The 17,536-nt window shown below is 41.1% G+C and overlaps 1 protein-coding gene across 1 annotated transcript in view; it reads right to left on the minus strand.

Moving 5' to 3' along the window:
* COL6A5 (collagen type VI alpha 5 chain) overlaps positions 1-17,536 on the minus strand; it is a 159,908-nt gene that overhangs the window by 50,110 nt on the left and 92,262 nt on the right. The window contains exons 30-36 of the mRNA XM_061424880.1: positions 16,502-16,537; positions 16,345-16,381; positions 14,830-14,841; positions 11,844-12,331; positions 8,199-8,292; positions 7,002-7,655; positions 3,240-3,330 (exon numbers count right to left, since the gene is read on the minus strand). Coding sequence (XP_061280864.1) covers positions 3,240-3,330; positions 7,002-7,655; positions 8,199-8,292; positions 11,844-12,331; positions 14,830-14,841; positions 16,345-16,381; positions 16,502-16,537 — 1,412 coding nt within the window. The remainder of the gene's footprint in view (positions 1-3,239; positions 3,331-7,001; positions 7,656-8,198; positions 8,293-11,843; positions 12,332-14,829; positions 14,842-16,344; positions 16,382-16,501; positions 16,538-17,536) is intronic.

Here is a 17,536-nt window from a genome sequence, read left to right on the forward strand (position 1 = left end):
AACTGAATTTGTCACTGAGTTTTGGATAAATGACAAGAAACTCATAGGTTATTTGGGAAAACCAAATAATGTGTCTCAGACTGATATCAGTCTCCACAGAAGACCTAGAATATAGTCGTTTAAGTTACTATCAACTTCCCTGAGAGGAATAAGACTATATAAAGCATATTTCATTGACATCATCCCTCCTAAAATGGAACTTACATTTACATTCTTTGGAGTCAGAATGATAGTTTGAAAATATTTTTGCTTTTATTTAGACGATTATAAAAACATATTCAATATAATTTTATTCTTATTTTATTAATGGCTCTATGAGTGAGTGAGTGAAGTCGCTCAGTCGTGTCTGACTCCTTGCGACCCTGTGGACTGTAGCCTACCAGGCTCCTCCGTCCATGGGATTCTCCAGGCAAGAATACTGGAGTGGGTTGTCCTTCCCTTCTCCAGGGGATCTTCCCGACCCAGGGATCAAACCGAGGCCCCCCACCTTGCAGGCAGATGCTTTACCCTCTAAGCTACCAGAGCTCTATATGCAATTTCAAATCCATGTTTACATTTGCACTGATACTGGTGTTTGGCACCCACTGGCACTACTTGAACTGTTGAGAGAGGAAAGGAAATAAAGTCTGACATAATATATCAATAAGACATGCAAAGCAAGCAACACCCAGATGAGATGATGACATAGAGTGGGAATGATCATTTTATGGCAGTGTAGGTGAGGAGAGTGCTGGAGAATCAAGGCCTCATGGGATCAAGAAGGCAAGCTGAGAGCAGCAGGCGTCATATTTTATATATCTTACCAATATGTACTGTTTTAAAAATGTATTGAAGTATGGTTAATTTGCAATGTTTTGTTAGTTTCAGGTGTACAGCAAGGAGATTATGTTATTTTTATATATATATATATATATATATATATATATATATATGAGTGTGTGTGTGTGTGTGTATATTGGAGAAGGCAATGGCACCCCACTCCAGTACTCTTGCCTGGAAAATCCATGGACAGAGGAGCCTGGTAGTCTGCAGTCCATGGGGTCGCGAAGAGTCAGACACGACTGAGCGACTTCACTTTCACTTTTCTCTTTTATGCATTGGAGAAGGAAATGGCAATCCACTCCAGTATTCTTGTCTGGAGAATCCCAGGGACAGCGGAGCCTGGTGGGCTGCCGTCTATGGGGTCACACAGAGTCGGACACGACTGAAGCGACTTAGCAGCAGCAGCAGCAGCAGTGTGTGTATATATATATATATATATACACACACACACAGATTCTTTTCCATTTTGGGTCACTACAAGATATTGAGTGTCGTCCTCTGTGCTATACTGTAGGTCCTTGTTGATTACTTATTTTATATACTTCACTTTAATTTCAGTGTGTATATGTTAATCCCAAACTCCTAATTTATCCTGCCTCCTTGATCTTTCCCCTTTGGTAAGCACAAGTTTACTTTCTAAGTCTGTGAGTGTGTTTCTGTTCCGTAAATACGTTCGTTTCTATCACTTTTTTAGATTCCACATATAACCAGTATCATATGATATCTGTTTCTCTTTGTCTGGCTTACTTCACTTGGTATGATAACCTCTAGATCCATCCATGTTGCTGCAAATGGTATTGTTTCATTTTTATGGCTGAGTAATATTCCATCGTGTGTGTGTGTGTGTGTGTATACCACATGTTCTTTAACCATTCGTCTGTCAATGGACATTTAGATAACTTCCATGTCTTGGCTATAAATGCTTTTTTGTTTTTAGGAATTCTATTTTGGCAAAACAGAACCATCCAATACATTAAATTCGTGTCTTATTGAATTTCCTTGGGTTTGATATACAAATTTGTTTTTGTTTGATAGTTGCTTAGGAACTACACACATATGGTATTCAGATAGTTTATTTTTGTACATGCCTAAATGACATTATGTTAGAATATAGTTCTGTAAGAATGGATTTTCCTTTAAATAAGATTACTGTCTATTCCACATTAGGAAACACTGCTTCATAGGGCATCAGTGCCATATTGTCCTTCAGGAGGTGTGAGCTGATAGATGCTCCTTGTTAAACTACTGACATGACAGGAACACTTTAATCTTGCCGTTTTGCTCCTGGATATATAGGGAAGACTGCAGCTATTCTGAGAAGCTCTTTACTTAATTGCCATGTGACCAGGCAGGGCCGTTATGGGCCTAACTCTGGGCTTTCACAGGCTACAGTTAGGGATCCAAGGTGTGAAATAGAGAAGCACAGAGCAACCAAATAGGCTATTCTCATTCTAGCTGAGGTTCAAGATCCATTCAGATTAATTATCTGTGTATTCATTCATGAATAAAAATTTAAAGAAAATTGTTTACATGTGCAGGCTTCCTTGATGGCTCAGGGGTAAAAAAAAAAAAAAAGTCTACCTGCCAATGCAGATGTGGATCCAGTCTCTGGGTCAGGAGGATCCTCTGGAGAAGGAAATGGCAACACACTCCAGTATTCTTGCCTGGGAAATCCCATGGACAGAGGAGCCTGATGGGCTACAGTCCATGGAGTCATGAAGAGTCAGACATGACTTAGCAACTAAAAACAAATATTTGCATATGCAATGATGTCATGGGGGTCTTTCATACTATGATTTTGGAATGAAACAATGAACCACATGGAACCCAGGCTTCAGGGAGACAAGACAATGGGATAAATTGTAATAATGCCTCAGCAGAGGTGTAAAATTAAGAAAGGAAGAACTCTGGATTTTGGCTGAAAGTAAAGATGGGCTTCGAAGAGGAAACGGCTTCGATCAGGGACTTGAGGGATGGTATGGCTTCCCTGGGAGAAACAAGTTCTCAGGGAATGTGACCAGAGGTCCAGAAGGGTGGAACAGCAGTTCACCCAAGGCAGACAAGAGTCCAGTGTAGCCAGAACTCTGTGCTCATGATGCGGAGAGATGGGAAGTGAGGTTGAGATAGGTTGAGGCTGAATTCTGGGTTCTATTTTGGGGTAAAATTTCAATATGGAAATTTCTGAGGAAATCATGAATTTTAAAGCAAAATTGCAATAAGCTAATGAGGATGTCATAAAATCTGTCAATCCAGAAAGCATGCTTGATGTGTAACTTCTGCTGCAGATTGTGGGACACGTGAAGAGCCTTCCATCAGAGACCTCATCAGCTTCCTCCACCTAATACCCGCCATCAGCCAGTTACACACTGCTCAGTCAATCAATGGTCACTGATAAATATCAGAGCTTTCCAACTCACGGGAGACCGATGCCTTGATTTTCCTCGTCTTCTGAATCAATGAGTTGGCAGATGTTCTCAAGCACTGGTGGTGGGTACTGATTGAATCCTCCTATTGAGAGAGGAAAATGATAGTTAAATTTTAAACTATAAATTGTATGTGCTAAGGGGAAAAGAACTGCAGTAGGAATCTTCGTGAAGCAATAAATATCACTAAAATACTTCAGCACAATTTGGCTGGGGTGAGAACAGAAAATAGTAGCAACTGGAAATGGCATTCAGAATTTGATTATAGAATATTTTTCAGCCAGAGAATTACCAGGGACCTCCTCAAATTGTTCATTTTAAGAGTTCATTGTGAACCAGAGACATTTGATTTCCATATGTTCAGGCTGACATGATCTAAGGAAATTTTTATTCTAATTCTATAATACTTTCTTCACTCAGACTTATGCTAATAGCTGAAACATAGAAGACATAAATGTTTTGTTACATACTGCTATGTCTGTGTTTCTGCACTAATTAACACTGATTTCCTAGGAGGGAAATAGTTCCAGGAAAGATTTTAGCTTACTGACCTAAATAATATATCCTTACCTCTTCCTATTGTTGGTCTATAAACTGTGGGATACTGAGAAGTATATAATTTCCCTCCTTATTCAGGAAAATAAATCAGTTTCAGTGAAAGGAGACCTTTGACCATTGAAGGATCAAAGACTCCATGAAAACATCTGCGAATGCTTATGGTTTTATAATAACCATATTTGTCTGGTTCTAAGATGAGCAGTATTTCTGTTTCTTTGAAATGAAACTGTCTTCTGATTAACTGAGGTTGACAGTTGTTGATGAGGAAGGAATTGTGATGCCATCACTTGTGCGTGTGGGAACAGTAAACGTGCCAGCCCCAAAAGTTGTTGAATCGTAGAAAAAAACTCTTGGTAATAACAGAGACTTTTTTTTTTTTTTCCAAGAGGTTGTGTTCCATGATATCTTATGACATTTTATTTTATTTTTATTTTATTTTTTAAATTTTATTGTTAAACTTTACATAATTGTATTAGTTTTGCCAAATATCGAAATGAATCCACCACAGGTATACATGTGTTCCCCATCCTGAACCCCCCTCCCTCTTCCCTCCCCATACCATCCCTCTGGGTCGTCCCAGTGCACTAGCCCCAAGCATCCAGTATCGTGCATCGAACCTGGACTGGCAACTCGTTTCTTACGTGATATTTTACATGTTTCAATGTCATTCTCCCAAATCTTCCCACCCTCTCTCTCTCCCACAGAGTCCATAAGAAACCTCTACAAATCAAGTGGATATGGGAAGGCAGTGAATGCCACACCTTTAACAACACGGCTCAGATGGCAATCATGGAAAAGCCAGCTCGAAAAACGGTGAAGCCTAACTTAACAGGCCTGCAAGACCAGTTTGGGGTTGTTCTGTGGAGTTTTTTAAAAGTGCTGCTCCACGATGAGTATCAGAAAGGGTGATAAGTTGGGAGGTTAGGATTGACATATACATACTACTATATATTAAATAGATACCTAATAGGGACCTACTGTATAGCACAGGGAATTCTGTAATGACCTGTATGTAAAAGAATCTAAAAACAAGTGTATATGTATGTGCACATATATCTACATATATGTATATACGTATAACATTCACTTTGCTATATTCCTGAAACTAACACAACATACTCCAATAAAAAAACTTTTAAGATGACAAAAAAGGTCTCGATGGCATAAAGAACAGTATCACGTGGGAAAAGATGGCTATTGATGACTCTTAAGAAAGAACTCACAAGATCAAATTTTGAATACGAAGTTTTCAGAATGCTTTAACCAAGTCTATTCCATGTATGTGCACATGAATGCTCAGTTGTGTCTGACTCTCTGTGACCCCATGGTCCATAGCCTGCCATATTCCACGTTCCTCTGTCCATGGGATTTTCCTGGCAAGAATAGTGGAGAGGGTTGCCATGCCCTCCTCCAGGGGATCTTCCCAACCCAGGGATGGAACCCGCATCTCTTATGTCTGCCACATTGGTAGGCAGGCTCTTTACCACTAGCACTACCTGTATATTCCATTTTTGTATATGCATTAGAGCGACATATCATAGTCTGTCTAAAATAACTCTTTCAATGACTATAAAATAAAAAAACTCTCACAGGAAAGTCAGTATCAACATTTACTTGGAGGGACTTTTTCTTTCTTCTTTCATAATACAATGGTGCATTACAATGGAAGGATTTAGAGTTAAATAACATGATATTCTCAAAGGGGCAATTATTGGATTCCTCAATCAAATATGAATTGCAGGAAAAAGGAGAAGCTCCTCTGCAATGAAGAGTGAACTCCCAAGATGTTGTCACCATGGTAGTGTTAGAGATTTCTTGAATACTAGGGTGACTCTGGAATCCTAAGGTGGTGGAATTGGTTCCAGCAGAACCTAACTCTACACCTGTCAGATTCTCAGAAAGAAGAGGTTCAGCTCTGATTTCATGGGATCTTCTAGAGCAGGGTTTCTCAACCTCAATACTATTGACATTTTAGGCTGGATTTTTCCTTATTGTGGGGGAAGCATCCTATGCATTGTCGGATGTTTAGCAGCCTCCCTGGTCTCTACTCAGGTGGTGCTAATAGAAAAGAACCAGCCTGGCAATGCAGGAGACATAAGGGAAGCAAGTTCAGTGTCCGGGTTGGAAAGATCCCCTGGAGGAGGGCAGGGCAACCCACTCCAGTATGCTTGCCTGGAGAATCCCATGGACAGAAGAACCTGGTGAGCTACAGTGCATAGCATCGCAAACAGCTGGACACGACTGAAGTGACTTAGCATGGATGCACTGGTCTCTACCCACTAAACACCAGTAGTATCCTGTCCCTTAGTTATGACAAATAAAAATGTCTCCGGGTATTTCCAAATGTTATCTGGGGGGCAAAATCATCCCCAGCTGAGAACTGTCTGTCTGGAAAGAGCATTTCTTGAACCACTTGTGGTGAAGGACAAGGTATTTTTATTTCCAGCCCTTTGCAGACTGATCCTTTTGGTTTATCTTTTGTTCAGTGAGTCAAAGTACACATTCTTACACTTGTATAATGTGGCCATGTCAAATTGCTCTGGAAGTTTCTAGATGCGTACTATCAATTTGTGTATTTCTCCCTTTACTCTTCAGCTTATGGACTAACACTGGTCCAATAGGTGACACTTTATGGTGCATTGGCCCAGAACGTTGCTGCTCTAAGTGTGATCTGTGGACCAGAAGCACTGACATTGCTGAGGAGCCTGTAGAAATGTAGAATCTCAGGTTCCACCCTACACATACTGAACCAGAACCTGCATTCTGACAAGATTCCTGTGTGATTTGTATGCTTAGACTTTTGGAGGGCAGCACTTGCACACAGGTCTCCAGGTATGCCAAGACTGGAAATAAACCAGGTGTAGCAGGGAAAACTTTTATTTAAATGTTCAACCTGGAGAGCACATAAGGGCTGCAAGGACTTGTTCAGGTTGAGTAAGTGTGGTTTAGGAGATCTGAAGTCACTCTGTGCTTTATAGTGCTGAGATTTTTGGCTAAGAGACATTCTATCGTGAAAGAGATCTCATGACCCAGGTATAAATAGTATATAACCAAGATGTGTCCTGTCCCTGTCACCCTTTCACCACCTAATTCATATATTTTGGTGAGCTATAGATACAGGGATATCTTGGGTTATCAATACTATTAACAAACACTAATTTATTAAAACAGAGGTAAAAAAAAAAAATAGTGACTTACGTCTCACTGAGTAAACAAACGGCTTTAAAAACTTCACAACATAATCCAGATTTGGTTTATGAATTCTCCCCAGCTGTATCAGATGGTGATCAAGCGGGTGGCTGGCCAGCTCCTCCATGTCCTCCTCGGGTGTCAAACCCAGGGAAATCACAAATATGACATAGCCTTGACACTTGGCCCTCAGAGCCATCTTCTTCAAGAATTCCTTTCTCTCACGATTCTCTCCAGCGGAGACCACAAAGATGACCCTGTATTTTCTTAGCTTGGGCGTTGCTGGGAAGAGATTCTCCACGGCCCACAGTAGGGCATGGCCAATGGTGGCTTCCCCATTTAGCTGTCGGAGGTTAGTCTCAATGTACCTTTTCATCAGAGCTTGACTGTTATAAGTTGTAAACTCAAACTCTGTTTTTACCACATTCTTCTTTCTCCTATCCCAAGGAGAATAGCTCAACAAGGCAATCCTATCACCAGAGTCTGAGACTATAGGGTCTGAGGCAATTTCAAAGTTGTCAAGCATTGAGCTCACCAAGGCTTTCATATCCTTAAACTCATCACTTGCTACATTTCTAGAATTGTCTAAGAGGAAGGCGACATCCATGTATGAATTTTCAGGTATGACAATTTCTTTCTTGCAAGTATCTGGAAAACATTTATCTGAAAACACAGAGATTCATCATTGGTTCAATGTTGGCAGAAGGAGACACTGTTGGTTGAGATCTTCCAGTGAATAAGGAACTGATTATCAAAAATGAATCATCTGATTAATACCTCTTCAACTTCAATACCTCATCATTTAAATTACTAAGGAATTTTCAACTTCTTCATAATTTCTATGACCACTAGCAGACAATTAGGGAACATCTTTGTTAAAAGTAGGTATAAGTAACATGTATATTTGAAGTCTATAATTCATGTCCAAACTCATTTAGAAAATATTTTTAATATTTTAGAAGCATTTGATACAAACTATCAAATTGTCCCCAGGAAGAGCCAAATCAATTGAGATAATCTTTAACTAATTTTTACATTCTATGGAAACTTCCAACATTACAGAGGTTGAAACCCTGACATATGGTGTTGAAAGACTGAAAAACTTAAAATAGAATCTACAATAAAAAACCTTTGATAAATATAGATTTAATAACTCACCCAGAAGGCATTTAAGTGTTTCAGCCCATTCTTTTTCATTAGTCTTACCATAGCAAAGTGTACAGCGCCGAAGCCTTTCTAATGGATCATATTCCCCATTTGGAGGAACAGAAAGCACCTGAAATGTTCCTGTGTTGTCAAACTGCATTGAAAAAGAAATATATGCTCATTTATTGTTTTCTTTAGTCATCATTGTTACAGGGGAGAATCTGTTTCTTTAACTTTAACATTTGCTTCCCATTGCTTTTGTTCACTGAAAGGATACTGTCCACACATAATTGCCTTGGGGAACCCTGACCCTTTGCCTGAATGTTAAACCAAAGTGTCTTTGTTCAGAGTCACAGGTGATTCTGTCCGCCTGTGAATGGCTCCAAGAAAGAAGAAATTAACACATCCCCTACCTGAGGCTGACCATTCCAGGAGATATTTGCAAGATTAGTGGCCTTTTTACTTTACTCCTCACCTCCCATCTCCCCTCTATGTCCTATAGAAGAAACTGGCCTTCAGACCCCAATAAGATGGCTTTTTTGAGGTTATTTTGAGACATTAGTCTGCCATCTTCTTGGTCTGCTAGTTTTCCAAATAAAGTCATTACAACTTGCCTCAACACCTTGTCTCCAGATTTACTGGCCTGTTGTTCAACAAGCAGAACAAGCTTGGACTTGGTAACATCATCAAGAATTCACTGTACACCCACTTCAAGAGTTTGAAAAACACCTGACTGGGCACCATCGCCTTGCATTGTTGCTCACTGCTCTAGTCGATGCATCTTCATGTATGCACACACATACAAACACACACACTCACACACACACACACACACAACTATCCCTCCTCTGATCCTAAACATAATCCAGGCAATGTAGAAACTGTATCAGCTGCTCAATTTTATAAGAAAACTGCCACAAGATAACTACAAGATTCACTCACTGGGTTAGATATTAAAACCTCATTCCTATCTCCAACCCTGAAATTCTGCACTGAATTTTTACACATTTCTGAGTATGCACCAGCTGATTATGTGCTATACATCAGCTTCCAGAGTTGGGTCCTGTAGAAATTTTACATTCACAAGTTACCTTTCACTTCTTTAAGTAGTGATTCCAACTATTTCTGGGCTTCCCAGGTGGCGCTAGTGGTAAAGAACCCGCCTGCCAATGCAGCAGACATAAGAGATGTGGGTTCCATCCCTAGGTCAGGAAGATCCCCTGGAGGAGGGCATGGCAACCCAGTCTAGTACTCTTCCCTGGAGAATTCCATGGACAGAGGAGCCTGGCAGGTTACCGCCCATAGGGTTGCAAAGAGTCAGACACAACTGAAGTGACTTAGCACGCATGCACACCACTATTTCCACCCAATTATGCTATCTATGAATAGAAAAAGGTGCATCTTTCAGATGTCAACTGGATTTCCCTGATCACAAATTCCAACTAAAAGCCTATTCCAGTCATACATCCCTCCACTGTTCACCTGCAACTACTACAACATTGTTAATCGGCTATACCCCAAAACAAAACAAAACGTTCAAAAGAAAAAAGTCTATTCCATACTACTCAGCCATAGAAAAGAATGAACTGATGCCATTTCCGGCAACATGGATGGACCCAGAGAAAGACAAATATCATATCACTTATATGTGGAATCTAAAACACAGCACAAATGAACATATGTACAAACGAGACGGACACGTAGATACGGAGAAAAGACTTGCGGTTGCCGAGCGGGTGCAGAGGAGGGAAGGATTGTGGGTTTGGGATAGCAGATGCAAACTATTATATATAGGACAGATAAACAACAAGAGCCTACTGTATAGCACAGGAAACTATCTTCAATATCATGATAAGCCATAATGGGAAAAGACTAACTATATATGTATAACTGGATCTCTTTGCCGTACAGCAGAAATTAACACAATATATAAATCAACTGTACTTCAATTTATTCATTCAGTGACTCAATGACTGTATATTGGGCATTTAGTTTGTATGAGGCACAGTGCACCACAGATACTTTGATTATATGGAAGAAATAAATCATTCTCAGGTGATGAGTGGATCTCTTAATCCACAGACATGCTCCTGCTTTTGTTTCTTCCCCCTCAAGAAGTTAACAGATAAGAAAAACCACCCACTCTGTTTTTCTGTAAAGTGCTGAGCATTTTGAAATATTTATAATCATTTCAGCCTTATAGTTAGAAAGTAGCTCCTACATTTCTACTTTCTAATTTTTATGAAACTGGATGCTTTGGTATAATTTTGTATTGATCTTGCTGCCCCCCTGTGTCAAACATTAAATGCCTATCCCTTTTCCAGCAGATCTTCCTGACCTAGGAACCGAACTGGGGTCTCCTGCATTGCAGGATTCTTTACCAACTGAGCTATCAGGGAAGCCCAGAACATTAACTGCAACCCTGTTAAATCAAGTAAGCTTATTCACAGGAGTCAACCACATGCTCTTCATTCATTTGTTCATTCAACATTCATTGAGTGCATAAAATGTCAAATAGGTACCATTCTATGTGCTGGGGATACAGAAATAGACAAAGCAGATGAACCCTCTATCCTATATTCCAGTGCAGGGGTGGGGGGGTGGCGGGGGGGACATACCATAAGAAAACAAATAAATAAATAATCTATATTGGGAGGTCATATTTTATAAAAATACTGTAACTTTCTACAAATCTTTCTGTCAGGATCTACTGTGACTCTATGGCTCCTATTTTCAAAAAAAATTGTGTTTTTCTTATGAGCAGATTAAATCTCTTCATGTTATAGAGGGTGCTCCTTTTTATAGTAGAAATATATGTATTTGTGGGCTTTCCAGTTGGCACTGGTGATAAAGAACCCACCTGCCAATGCAGAACATGTGAGAGACGTGGGTTTGATCCCTGGCTTAGGAAGATCCCCTGGAGAAGGACGTGGCAACCCACCCTAGTATTCTTGCCTGGAGGATCCCATGGACAGAGGAGCCTGATGGGCTATGGTCCATAGGGTCACAAAGAGTTGGACACAACTAAAGAGAATTAGCATGTACCCACACACGTGTATTTGTGTAAAATAGATCTTTATAATCTCTTGGGCAACATAATGGCTTCTCCCAGCTTCAGGAGCATGTATTTCATGGTTAATATGAACATATTTTATAACAGTAGAACAGTAGATGGAGAAGTTCTTATATTTGGTGGGAGAAAAAGGGAAGCACAGATCCCATGAGAACCTGTGAATCCAAAAAGGACGGAACTCCTCTTGGGAGAAAGGTTCATACATGTCAAAGTTTTACACAACATTAAGGGTTCAGAAGTCCCTTAAACTTCACCCATGACAGGTTAAGACCAGTTGTTCAATGAGACACAGCCAACAGATGGCAGATTTGAGAAATACTAGATCAGCAGAAGACTGACAGCCCTCTCTATCAGACAAACTCAAATTCAAAGCTTGGTTTAGCCACTTAGTAGCTATACAAAATGGGAGAAGTCACTCAACAATCTGGGCCTCACTTTCTCGATTTTTAAATGGAGATAACATGCATTCAGTTCAGTGTTTACTAGAAATTGGATTTCAAGGACTCTGGCAAAAAGACAACTATGAAAATTGCACAGAGGGTCAAGATGCCACTTGATTCCTACTCCCCAGTATTCCTTTTCTGCCAGTACCAGTATCTAAAAATAAAGACACTGCCAAGGGAGGTACTTACCCCAAAAGCCTCATCGAGGTAAACCTTTTCATTAAAAGTGAAGACTGCAGGACTGATATCCAAGGCACTGAACTCCATGGTGGCCGTGATGATGGATGACCTGCTCGCAGCTTGTCCGTTGCTAAAAAACACAGCAACTCTCTGCACATTGGCTCCTGCAGGCGTCCGCTTAAAGATGTTCCGAGCCACAAACCTCATCGCGTTCCCAATGTCTCGGACTTCCCCAGAACTTTGATATTTTATTTGGGAGAGAAGCTGAAGAAGCTGCTTCTTGCTACGGTAGTCAGACCCATGGATGAGGTAGCCGGTGCCCGAGTTGTAGGAAACCACAACAACTCTGGCTCCCACAGGGCAATTACTTTCCCTGATGTGAAGGTCATTGACAATAGAAGTGATGATGTCCCTCATTTCATTAAATCTCTGCTCTGTGATATCGTTGGACTGGTCCAGGCCAAATACCAGCTCTGTTGGATACACAGGACACTTTTCTACAAAAATGAGAGTCAGAAGTGTTAAGTTGTTTCACTGGGTCAAAAGGCTTTCCCATTCCATTTACTCCAGTAAGACAGTCAACACTGAGGTTTGGGAAAACGCAGCTGTCCCATCAAATCTAGAATCAGAGCTATCCACGTGTAAAGGGGGGAAAGGATTCTGCTTTGTTAGCCTAAGGTGTTACCTAAATACAGAGTAGTGATATCTGGCAATATAATGCTCAGACTTCACCATCTACCATCTGTCTTCTATTTAAAAAGAAACTGGAAGGAGTGTTTGGGCTGATGGAATTATCCTGTATCCTGATTGTGGTGATGATTACACGAATCATGCATGTGTAAAAACTGAACAAAAGAGTGAATTTTACTCTATTGAAAATTTTTAAAGGAAACTATGGCTTTTCAGAAAATCTGAAAGCTTATTCTCTTAAAAAAAATCTTCAGAAATGACCTACTAATAATGATAAAGTCAGCTGGAAGATTTTCATCCATTTATGTGGCAAATGGATGAAATAAATTGGACTTCCCTGGTGGCTCAGACAGTAAAACATCTGTCTACAATGCGGGAGACCCGGGTTCGATCCCTGGGTCGGGAAGAGCCCCTGGAGAAGGAATTGGCAATCCACTCCAGTACTATTGCCTGGAAAATCCCATGGACAGAGGAACCTGGTAGGCTACAGTCCGTGGGGTCGCAAAGAGTCGGACAAGACTGAGCGACCTCACATACATGTGGCAAATACCTGAGTATTCATCATGTGACATGCAGGGTAACATGCCCTGTGAGATACATATGAAGATGAACCAACACAGATCTACCTTTGAGGACCTTGTCTATGGAGGATCATGATATCGAAAGGTAGACAGTGATCAGTGTTCTTCTTGGGGATTACTCTTCAGAGGACAAAGAGGCTGTTTCTGGGCAGTGGGGATTTCAGGGGCTTTGGGATGACAGCCAGGGTGGCAGGAGGAAGGGGCAGCATAATGGACCACTGCAGACTTGCATTGAGCCTGTCTGTAATCCCCAACTCAGTCCTAATGGTTTTATGATAACTGCACTTTGGGAATTTCACAAGGAATCTCCTCTGTGATTATAAATAATGGCCTTGTTAAAGTCTGAACACGGGAAGAGAAAAAGAAATTATTTAAAAATTAGCCAACCCTCCATGTACACAGGCTTTTACTCTCCCCAATCTGGCTTACTCCCAAAGCACATTAAATTCAAAGTATCCCATCTCCCAACCACTGTCCTCAGTTATAGAAATAGAGGAGAAAGTGTTGATTTCAAGATGTGTTTTGAATCAAGACATTTTACTGTGAAGAAATTTTAAAAACACGAAACCCAACAATGAAAAAGAAAATGAGAAAAATGATGTCTTGTTTCTTGTTGTTCAGTTGCAAAGTCGTGTCTGACTCTTTGCAACCTCATGGACTGTAGCACATATTTCTTAACCTTACAGTAAAAATGCTTAACAAAATGGTAGATAAGTATCTTCATAGATGACCCATCATCACAGATGTCCCCAGAAGGCAGTACCAATTTCCATTTATTTTTAATCTCTCCCTTTCCTAGTGCCAGCATGGTAGCTGATAAATTTAATTCAAATCCATGAAGTTTTATTGAGCTCTTAGACATCAGATTTTGGGGGGATTAAAGGGAATGGCACCAAACTTTGGGATGAGCTCAAAGACCCTGTTAATCTATCTCAACAGACCTCTAGGAGACCAGGAGGTCTTGGAGTTGATCTAACTGGTTTCAGGAGCAACATCATCTGAAGGGTCACTGAACGCCAGCTGCAGTCGAGGCCCTGGAAGATCCTCCTCCATCCTCCGGGTCAGGTTGACAAGTGGTGGACACGTGGAGGTGTGAATGGAGGTCAAAGGGAAGAAAGGAGTCATCACCTGACCAAGGTGCCAGTGTCCACACACTTAGCAGCATATGGAGCAACAGAATGAGGTTAGACACCTGGCCTTGCCCTGAACTGCTCAGCAGCAAAGAACCTACCCCGTGAAGAAAATGAGTTGGAAACTGTGGCAGGAGTTGGAAAGAACAGCTTGTGAAGGGCTTGGGGACCAGGTGGTCAGCATTTTATAATCAGGTCCAAACGTGACATGTACAGTTATAGTCATGATACGTGTCTGCAAAGAAGTTAGAAGGCCCTTTTCTCATGGGGATGAGAGGTTTTTTTTCCTTTATGAAGTGCTTTTTCAAATCTTTAGCCCATTTATCTTTACTCTTATTTTATTATTTTTTGACATATAGTTGATTTACAATGTATTAATTTCAGGCATACAGCAAAGTGATTCATTTATATATAAATATATATATATATTCAGGTTCTTTTCCCTTATAGGTTATTATAAAATATTGAACAGAGTTCTCTGTGCTATACAGTGTCTTTGCTGGTAATATGTTTTATATATAGTAGTGTCTATGTGGGCTTGTCAGAGTGCAGGAAGTAGTTCAGCAAGAAACATAATATGGTAAGAATACTCACCTTTCCAACAAGCTATAAAAAGGAGAGAGAAAGAGAAAGAGTCTGTTACATTTTTGGAATTAAATAACCCCCAAAACAAAATTTCAACAAAACTTAGTATTCTGTTTAGCTGTCCACAGTGGCTCTCCTCTTGTTCTCTCCCTGAGCCCCGGGCTGGTTCTCACCCCCTCACTGTGCTGGAGAGCCTTTCAGCTCTCAAGCGACATCTTTGACATGGGTTCCCTGCCCCACCCCACCCAACACCTCACTTTGGAGTTCTCTCCATTGGCTGCTTTTTGCCTTTTCCCAAGCTGCCCAAACTTGGCAGGACTCTCTGCAGTGTCGTTTTTCTGGGGTTAGGTCCACTCTTTTTGCTAGGGCAACTTCCTGGGTTCATCCTTTGGGTTTCCATATCTGTCTCTCTAGTTGCACATTCTTGGGAATCTCATCCATCCCTGCAGCTCTAAGGACATTAGTGACTCCAGTTTTCTGCGTTTCTTCCCTGATTTTCACCTTTCAAGGACTCCATTTCATCAGCTGCCTGTAGATTATTTCACTTTAGGGTCTGCACAGCATTCCTTTCCCTCTGAACTGTGGAAACTCATCACCTCTTCCTACCAATCTATTTTCTTCACAATTCTTCCTCTGCCTGCTCATCCATGGTGGTACCAAACCTCTCCCCATATGGTCTTATAGTATTTTAAACTTGATTCTATTGTTGGTCTTTCCTGGCCATACACCTGCAATGACTACATTTTTATCTAATCTCCTTCAGTAAGTCTCTCGGATTTTCCATTCTTCTGATTGTGATTGTATGGCATGATTATAAACCACAATGGAAACACAAAGAAAGAAAAACCACCTGAAAGTCTATCATCCTAACATAATACATGGCTACATTTTCCCAATTTCTCTTATTTGTTTCCAGTGTGTTTCTCTGTGTGTGTGTGTACATATAGGGGTTTCCCTGGTGGGTCAGTGGGAAAGAATCTGCCTGCCAATGCAGGAGACTTGGGTTTAATTTCTGGATCAGGGAGATCCCCTTGAGAAGGAAATGGCAACCCACTCCAGTATTCTCGCCTGGGAAATCCCATGGACAGAGGAGCCTGGTGGGCCTCAGTCCATTGGGCCACAAAGAGTCGGACACGGGACACGACTGAGCAATCAAGCAGCAACAGCATATATATAACCTCAAACCGCCATGGTCACCCTTTTAACATCATGCCCTCCCGGCCCTGTTACATAACTGCTATACGTGTGAACTAAGTCACACACCTCTTGAGCTGGTCACATCATATCTCACAGGCGTGTTTTCTCTCCCTCTAGAAAGTACACCTCTGGGCCAAGGCTTGTGCCTTTTCCTTCCTCCTTTGTCATGAGCTGTTCCCACAGCAGGCACTCAGAGCAGGCCCGCTGCCAAGGACAAACGGCTTCTCCACCAGCGAGTCCAGCCGACTGATTCCGCATCCCCACATGGCTTTTGTGCTAAGTGCCCTCGCCCATCACCGATGCCCTAAGACACACACAGATACTCACGACTATGGTCCCGCGTGAACTGGATTAGATCACATTGCTGTACGTGGAAAAGGAGAGAGAAAAAAAGAAATATTAGCACAGTGACTTCCAAGTGGCCATATTCATTTCCCAGGGAATGGGCTGCATTTTGTGTGTGTGTGAATAATGAGATACATACAGAATATACGGGCTTCCCTGCCATCCCTTTAGGGCCCTAGGAAAACAAACACAGAACAAGTTATTAGTAGAAGAACTGGAGTCTTCATCGCTGCTTCCTCACACACACCAAGAGCGTAAACCTTTCTGTTTCAGTGTGCGATCAACTAAGCTAATATCTACCTAGACTGAACTGAATGGTTTTTCTAGGACGACAAGAAGGAAAGAAACAAAAGTATTTCTTAATGATATGTGTACTGCAGATAGAACATTTAGATGGCATTTCTTGTAAGAATACTTAAAATTATAAACAGTAAGCTTCCCAAGGAATAGCATGAAGGAGAGACATTTACTGAGTATATTTAAATTTCTGGCAGCGGCACACAGCCACCCCATATGTGAAAAAGGCAATTACATAGCAAAATGGACACTCCACAGGAGAGCATGCACACCAAGCCCGTAAATCCTGAAAGGTGTTGGGTGGAAGGAGTACAGATAATCGCATGAGATGAGTCAAGGAAGGCTCCTAAACACACTCAGCCGCCTTTCTTGACACTGTGAGTTTTTCTCTTTTTCTCTTTTAATTCCTTTTATGAGGATCAGCCTTCTTCTTGGCATTTAGTTCTTAATGTGTTTGCACATATGAATCCCTTTGGGCAGCTAGTGAAAGCTAGGATGCTGGCTTCAGAAAATGTTATCACATGTTCATGACTGCTATACGTTTCACTGACTCTCCCACCAGAAGCTCAACTACTGACGTCAGTGTAAGAACTTCTTTCTAAACGACAACTTGAGCATCCGTCCATCTATCCGTCCATCCATCCAATGAACAGCTAAATGTCTGCTGAGTGCTGAGGCACCCCTCTGTGTGCTGCTACTGTTAACCAGAACTGTGATGGTATCCATGATTTTACCCTCTGGGAGATTATTTTCTTCCTGATCCAAATCAGGAAATATGCATCTCACTAAAAGTTGCAGAGTTTCATTCTTCCCTTTACAAGTGACAGCAGAAAGCAGAAAAGAATGCTCAGCCATTTAAATAGAAGGAGGAACAGTT

This window comes from Bos javanicus, chromosome 1, assembly GCF_032452875.1.
Source record: "Bos javanicus breed banteng chromosome 1, ARS-OSU_banteng_1.0, whole genome shotgun sequence".
NCBI classification, from domain to species: domain Eukaryota; kingdom Metazoa; phylum Chordata; class Mammalia; order Artiodactyla; family Bovidae; genus Bos; species Bos javanicus.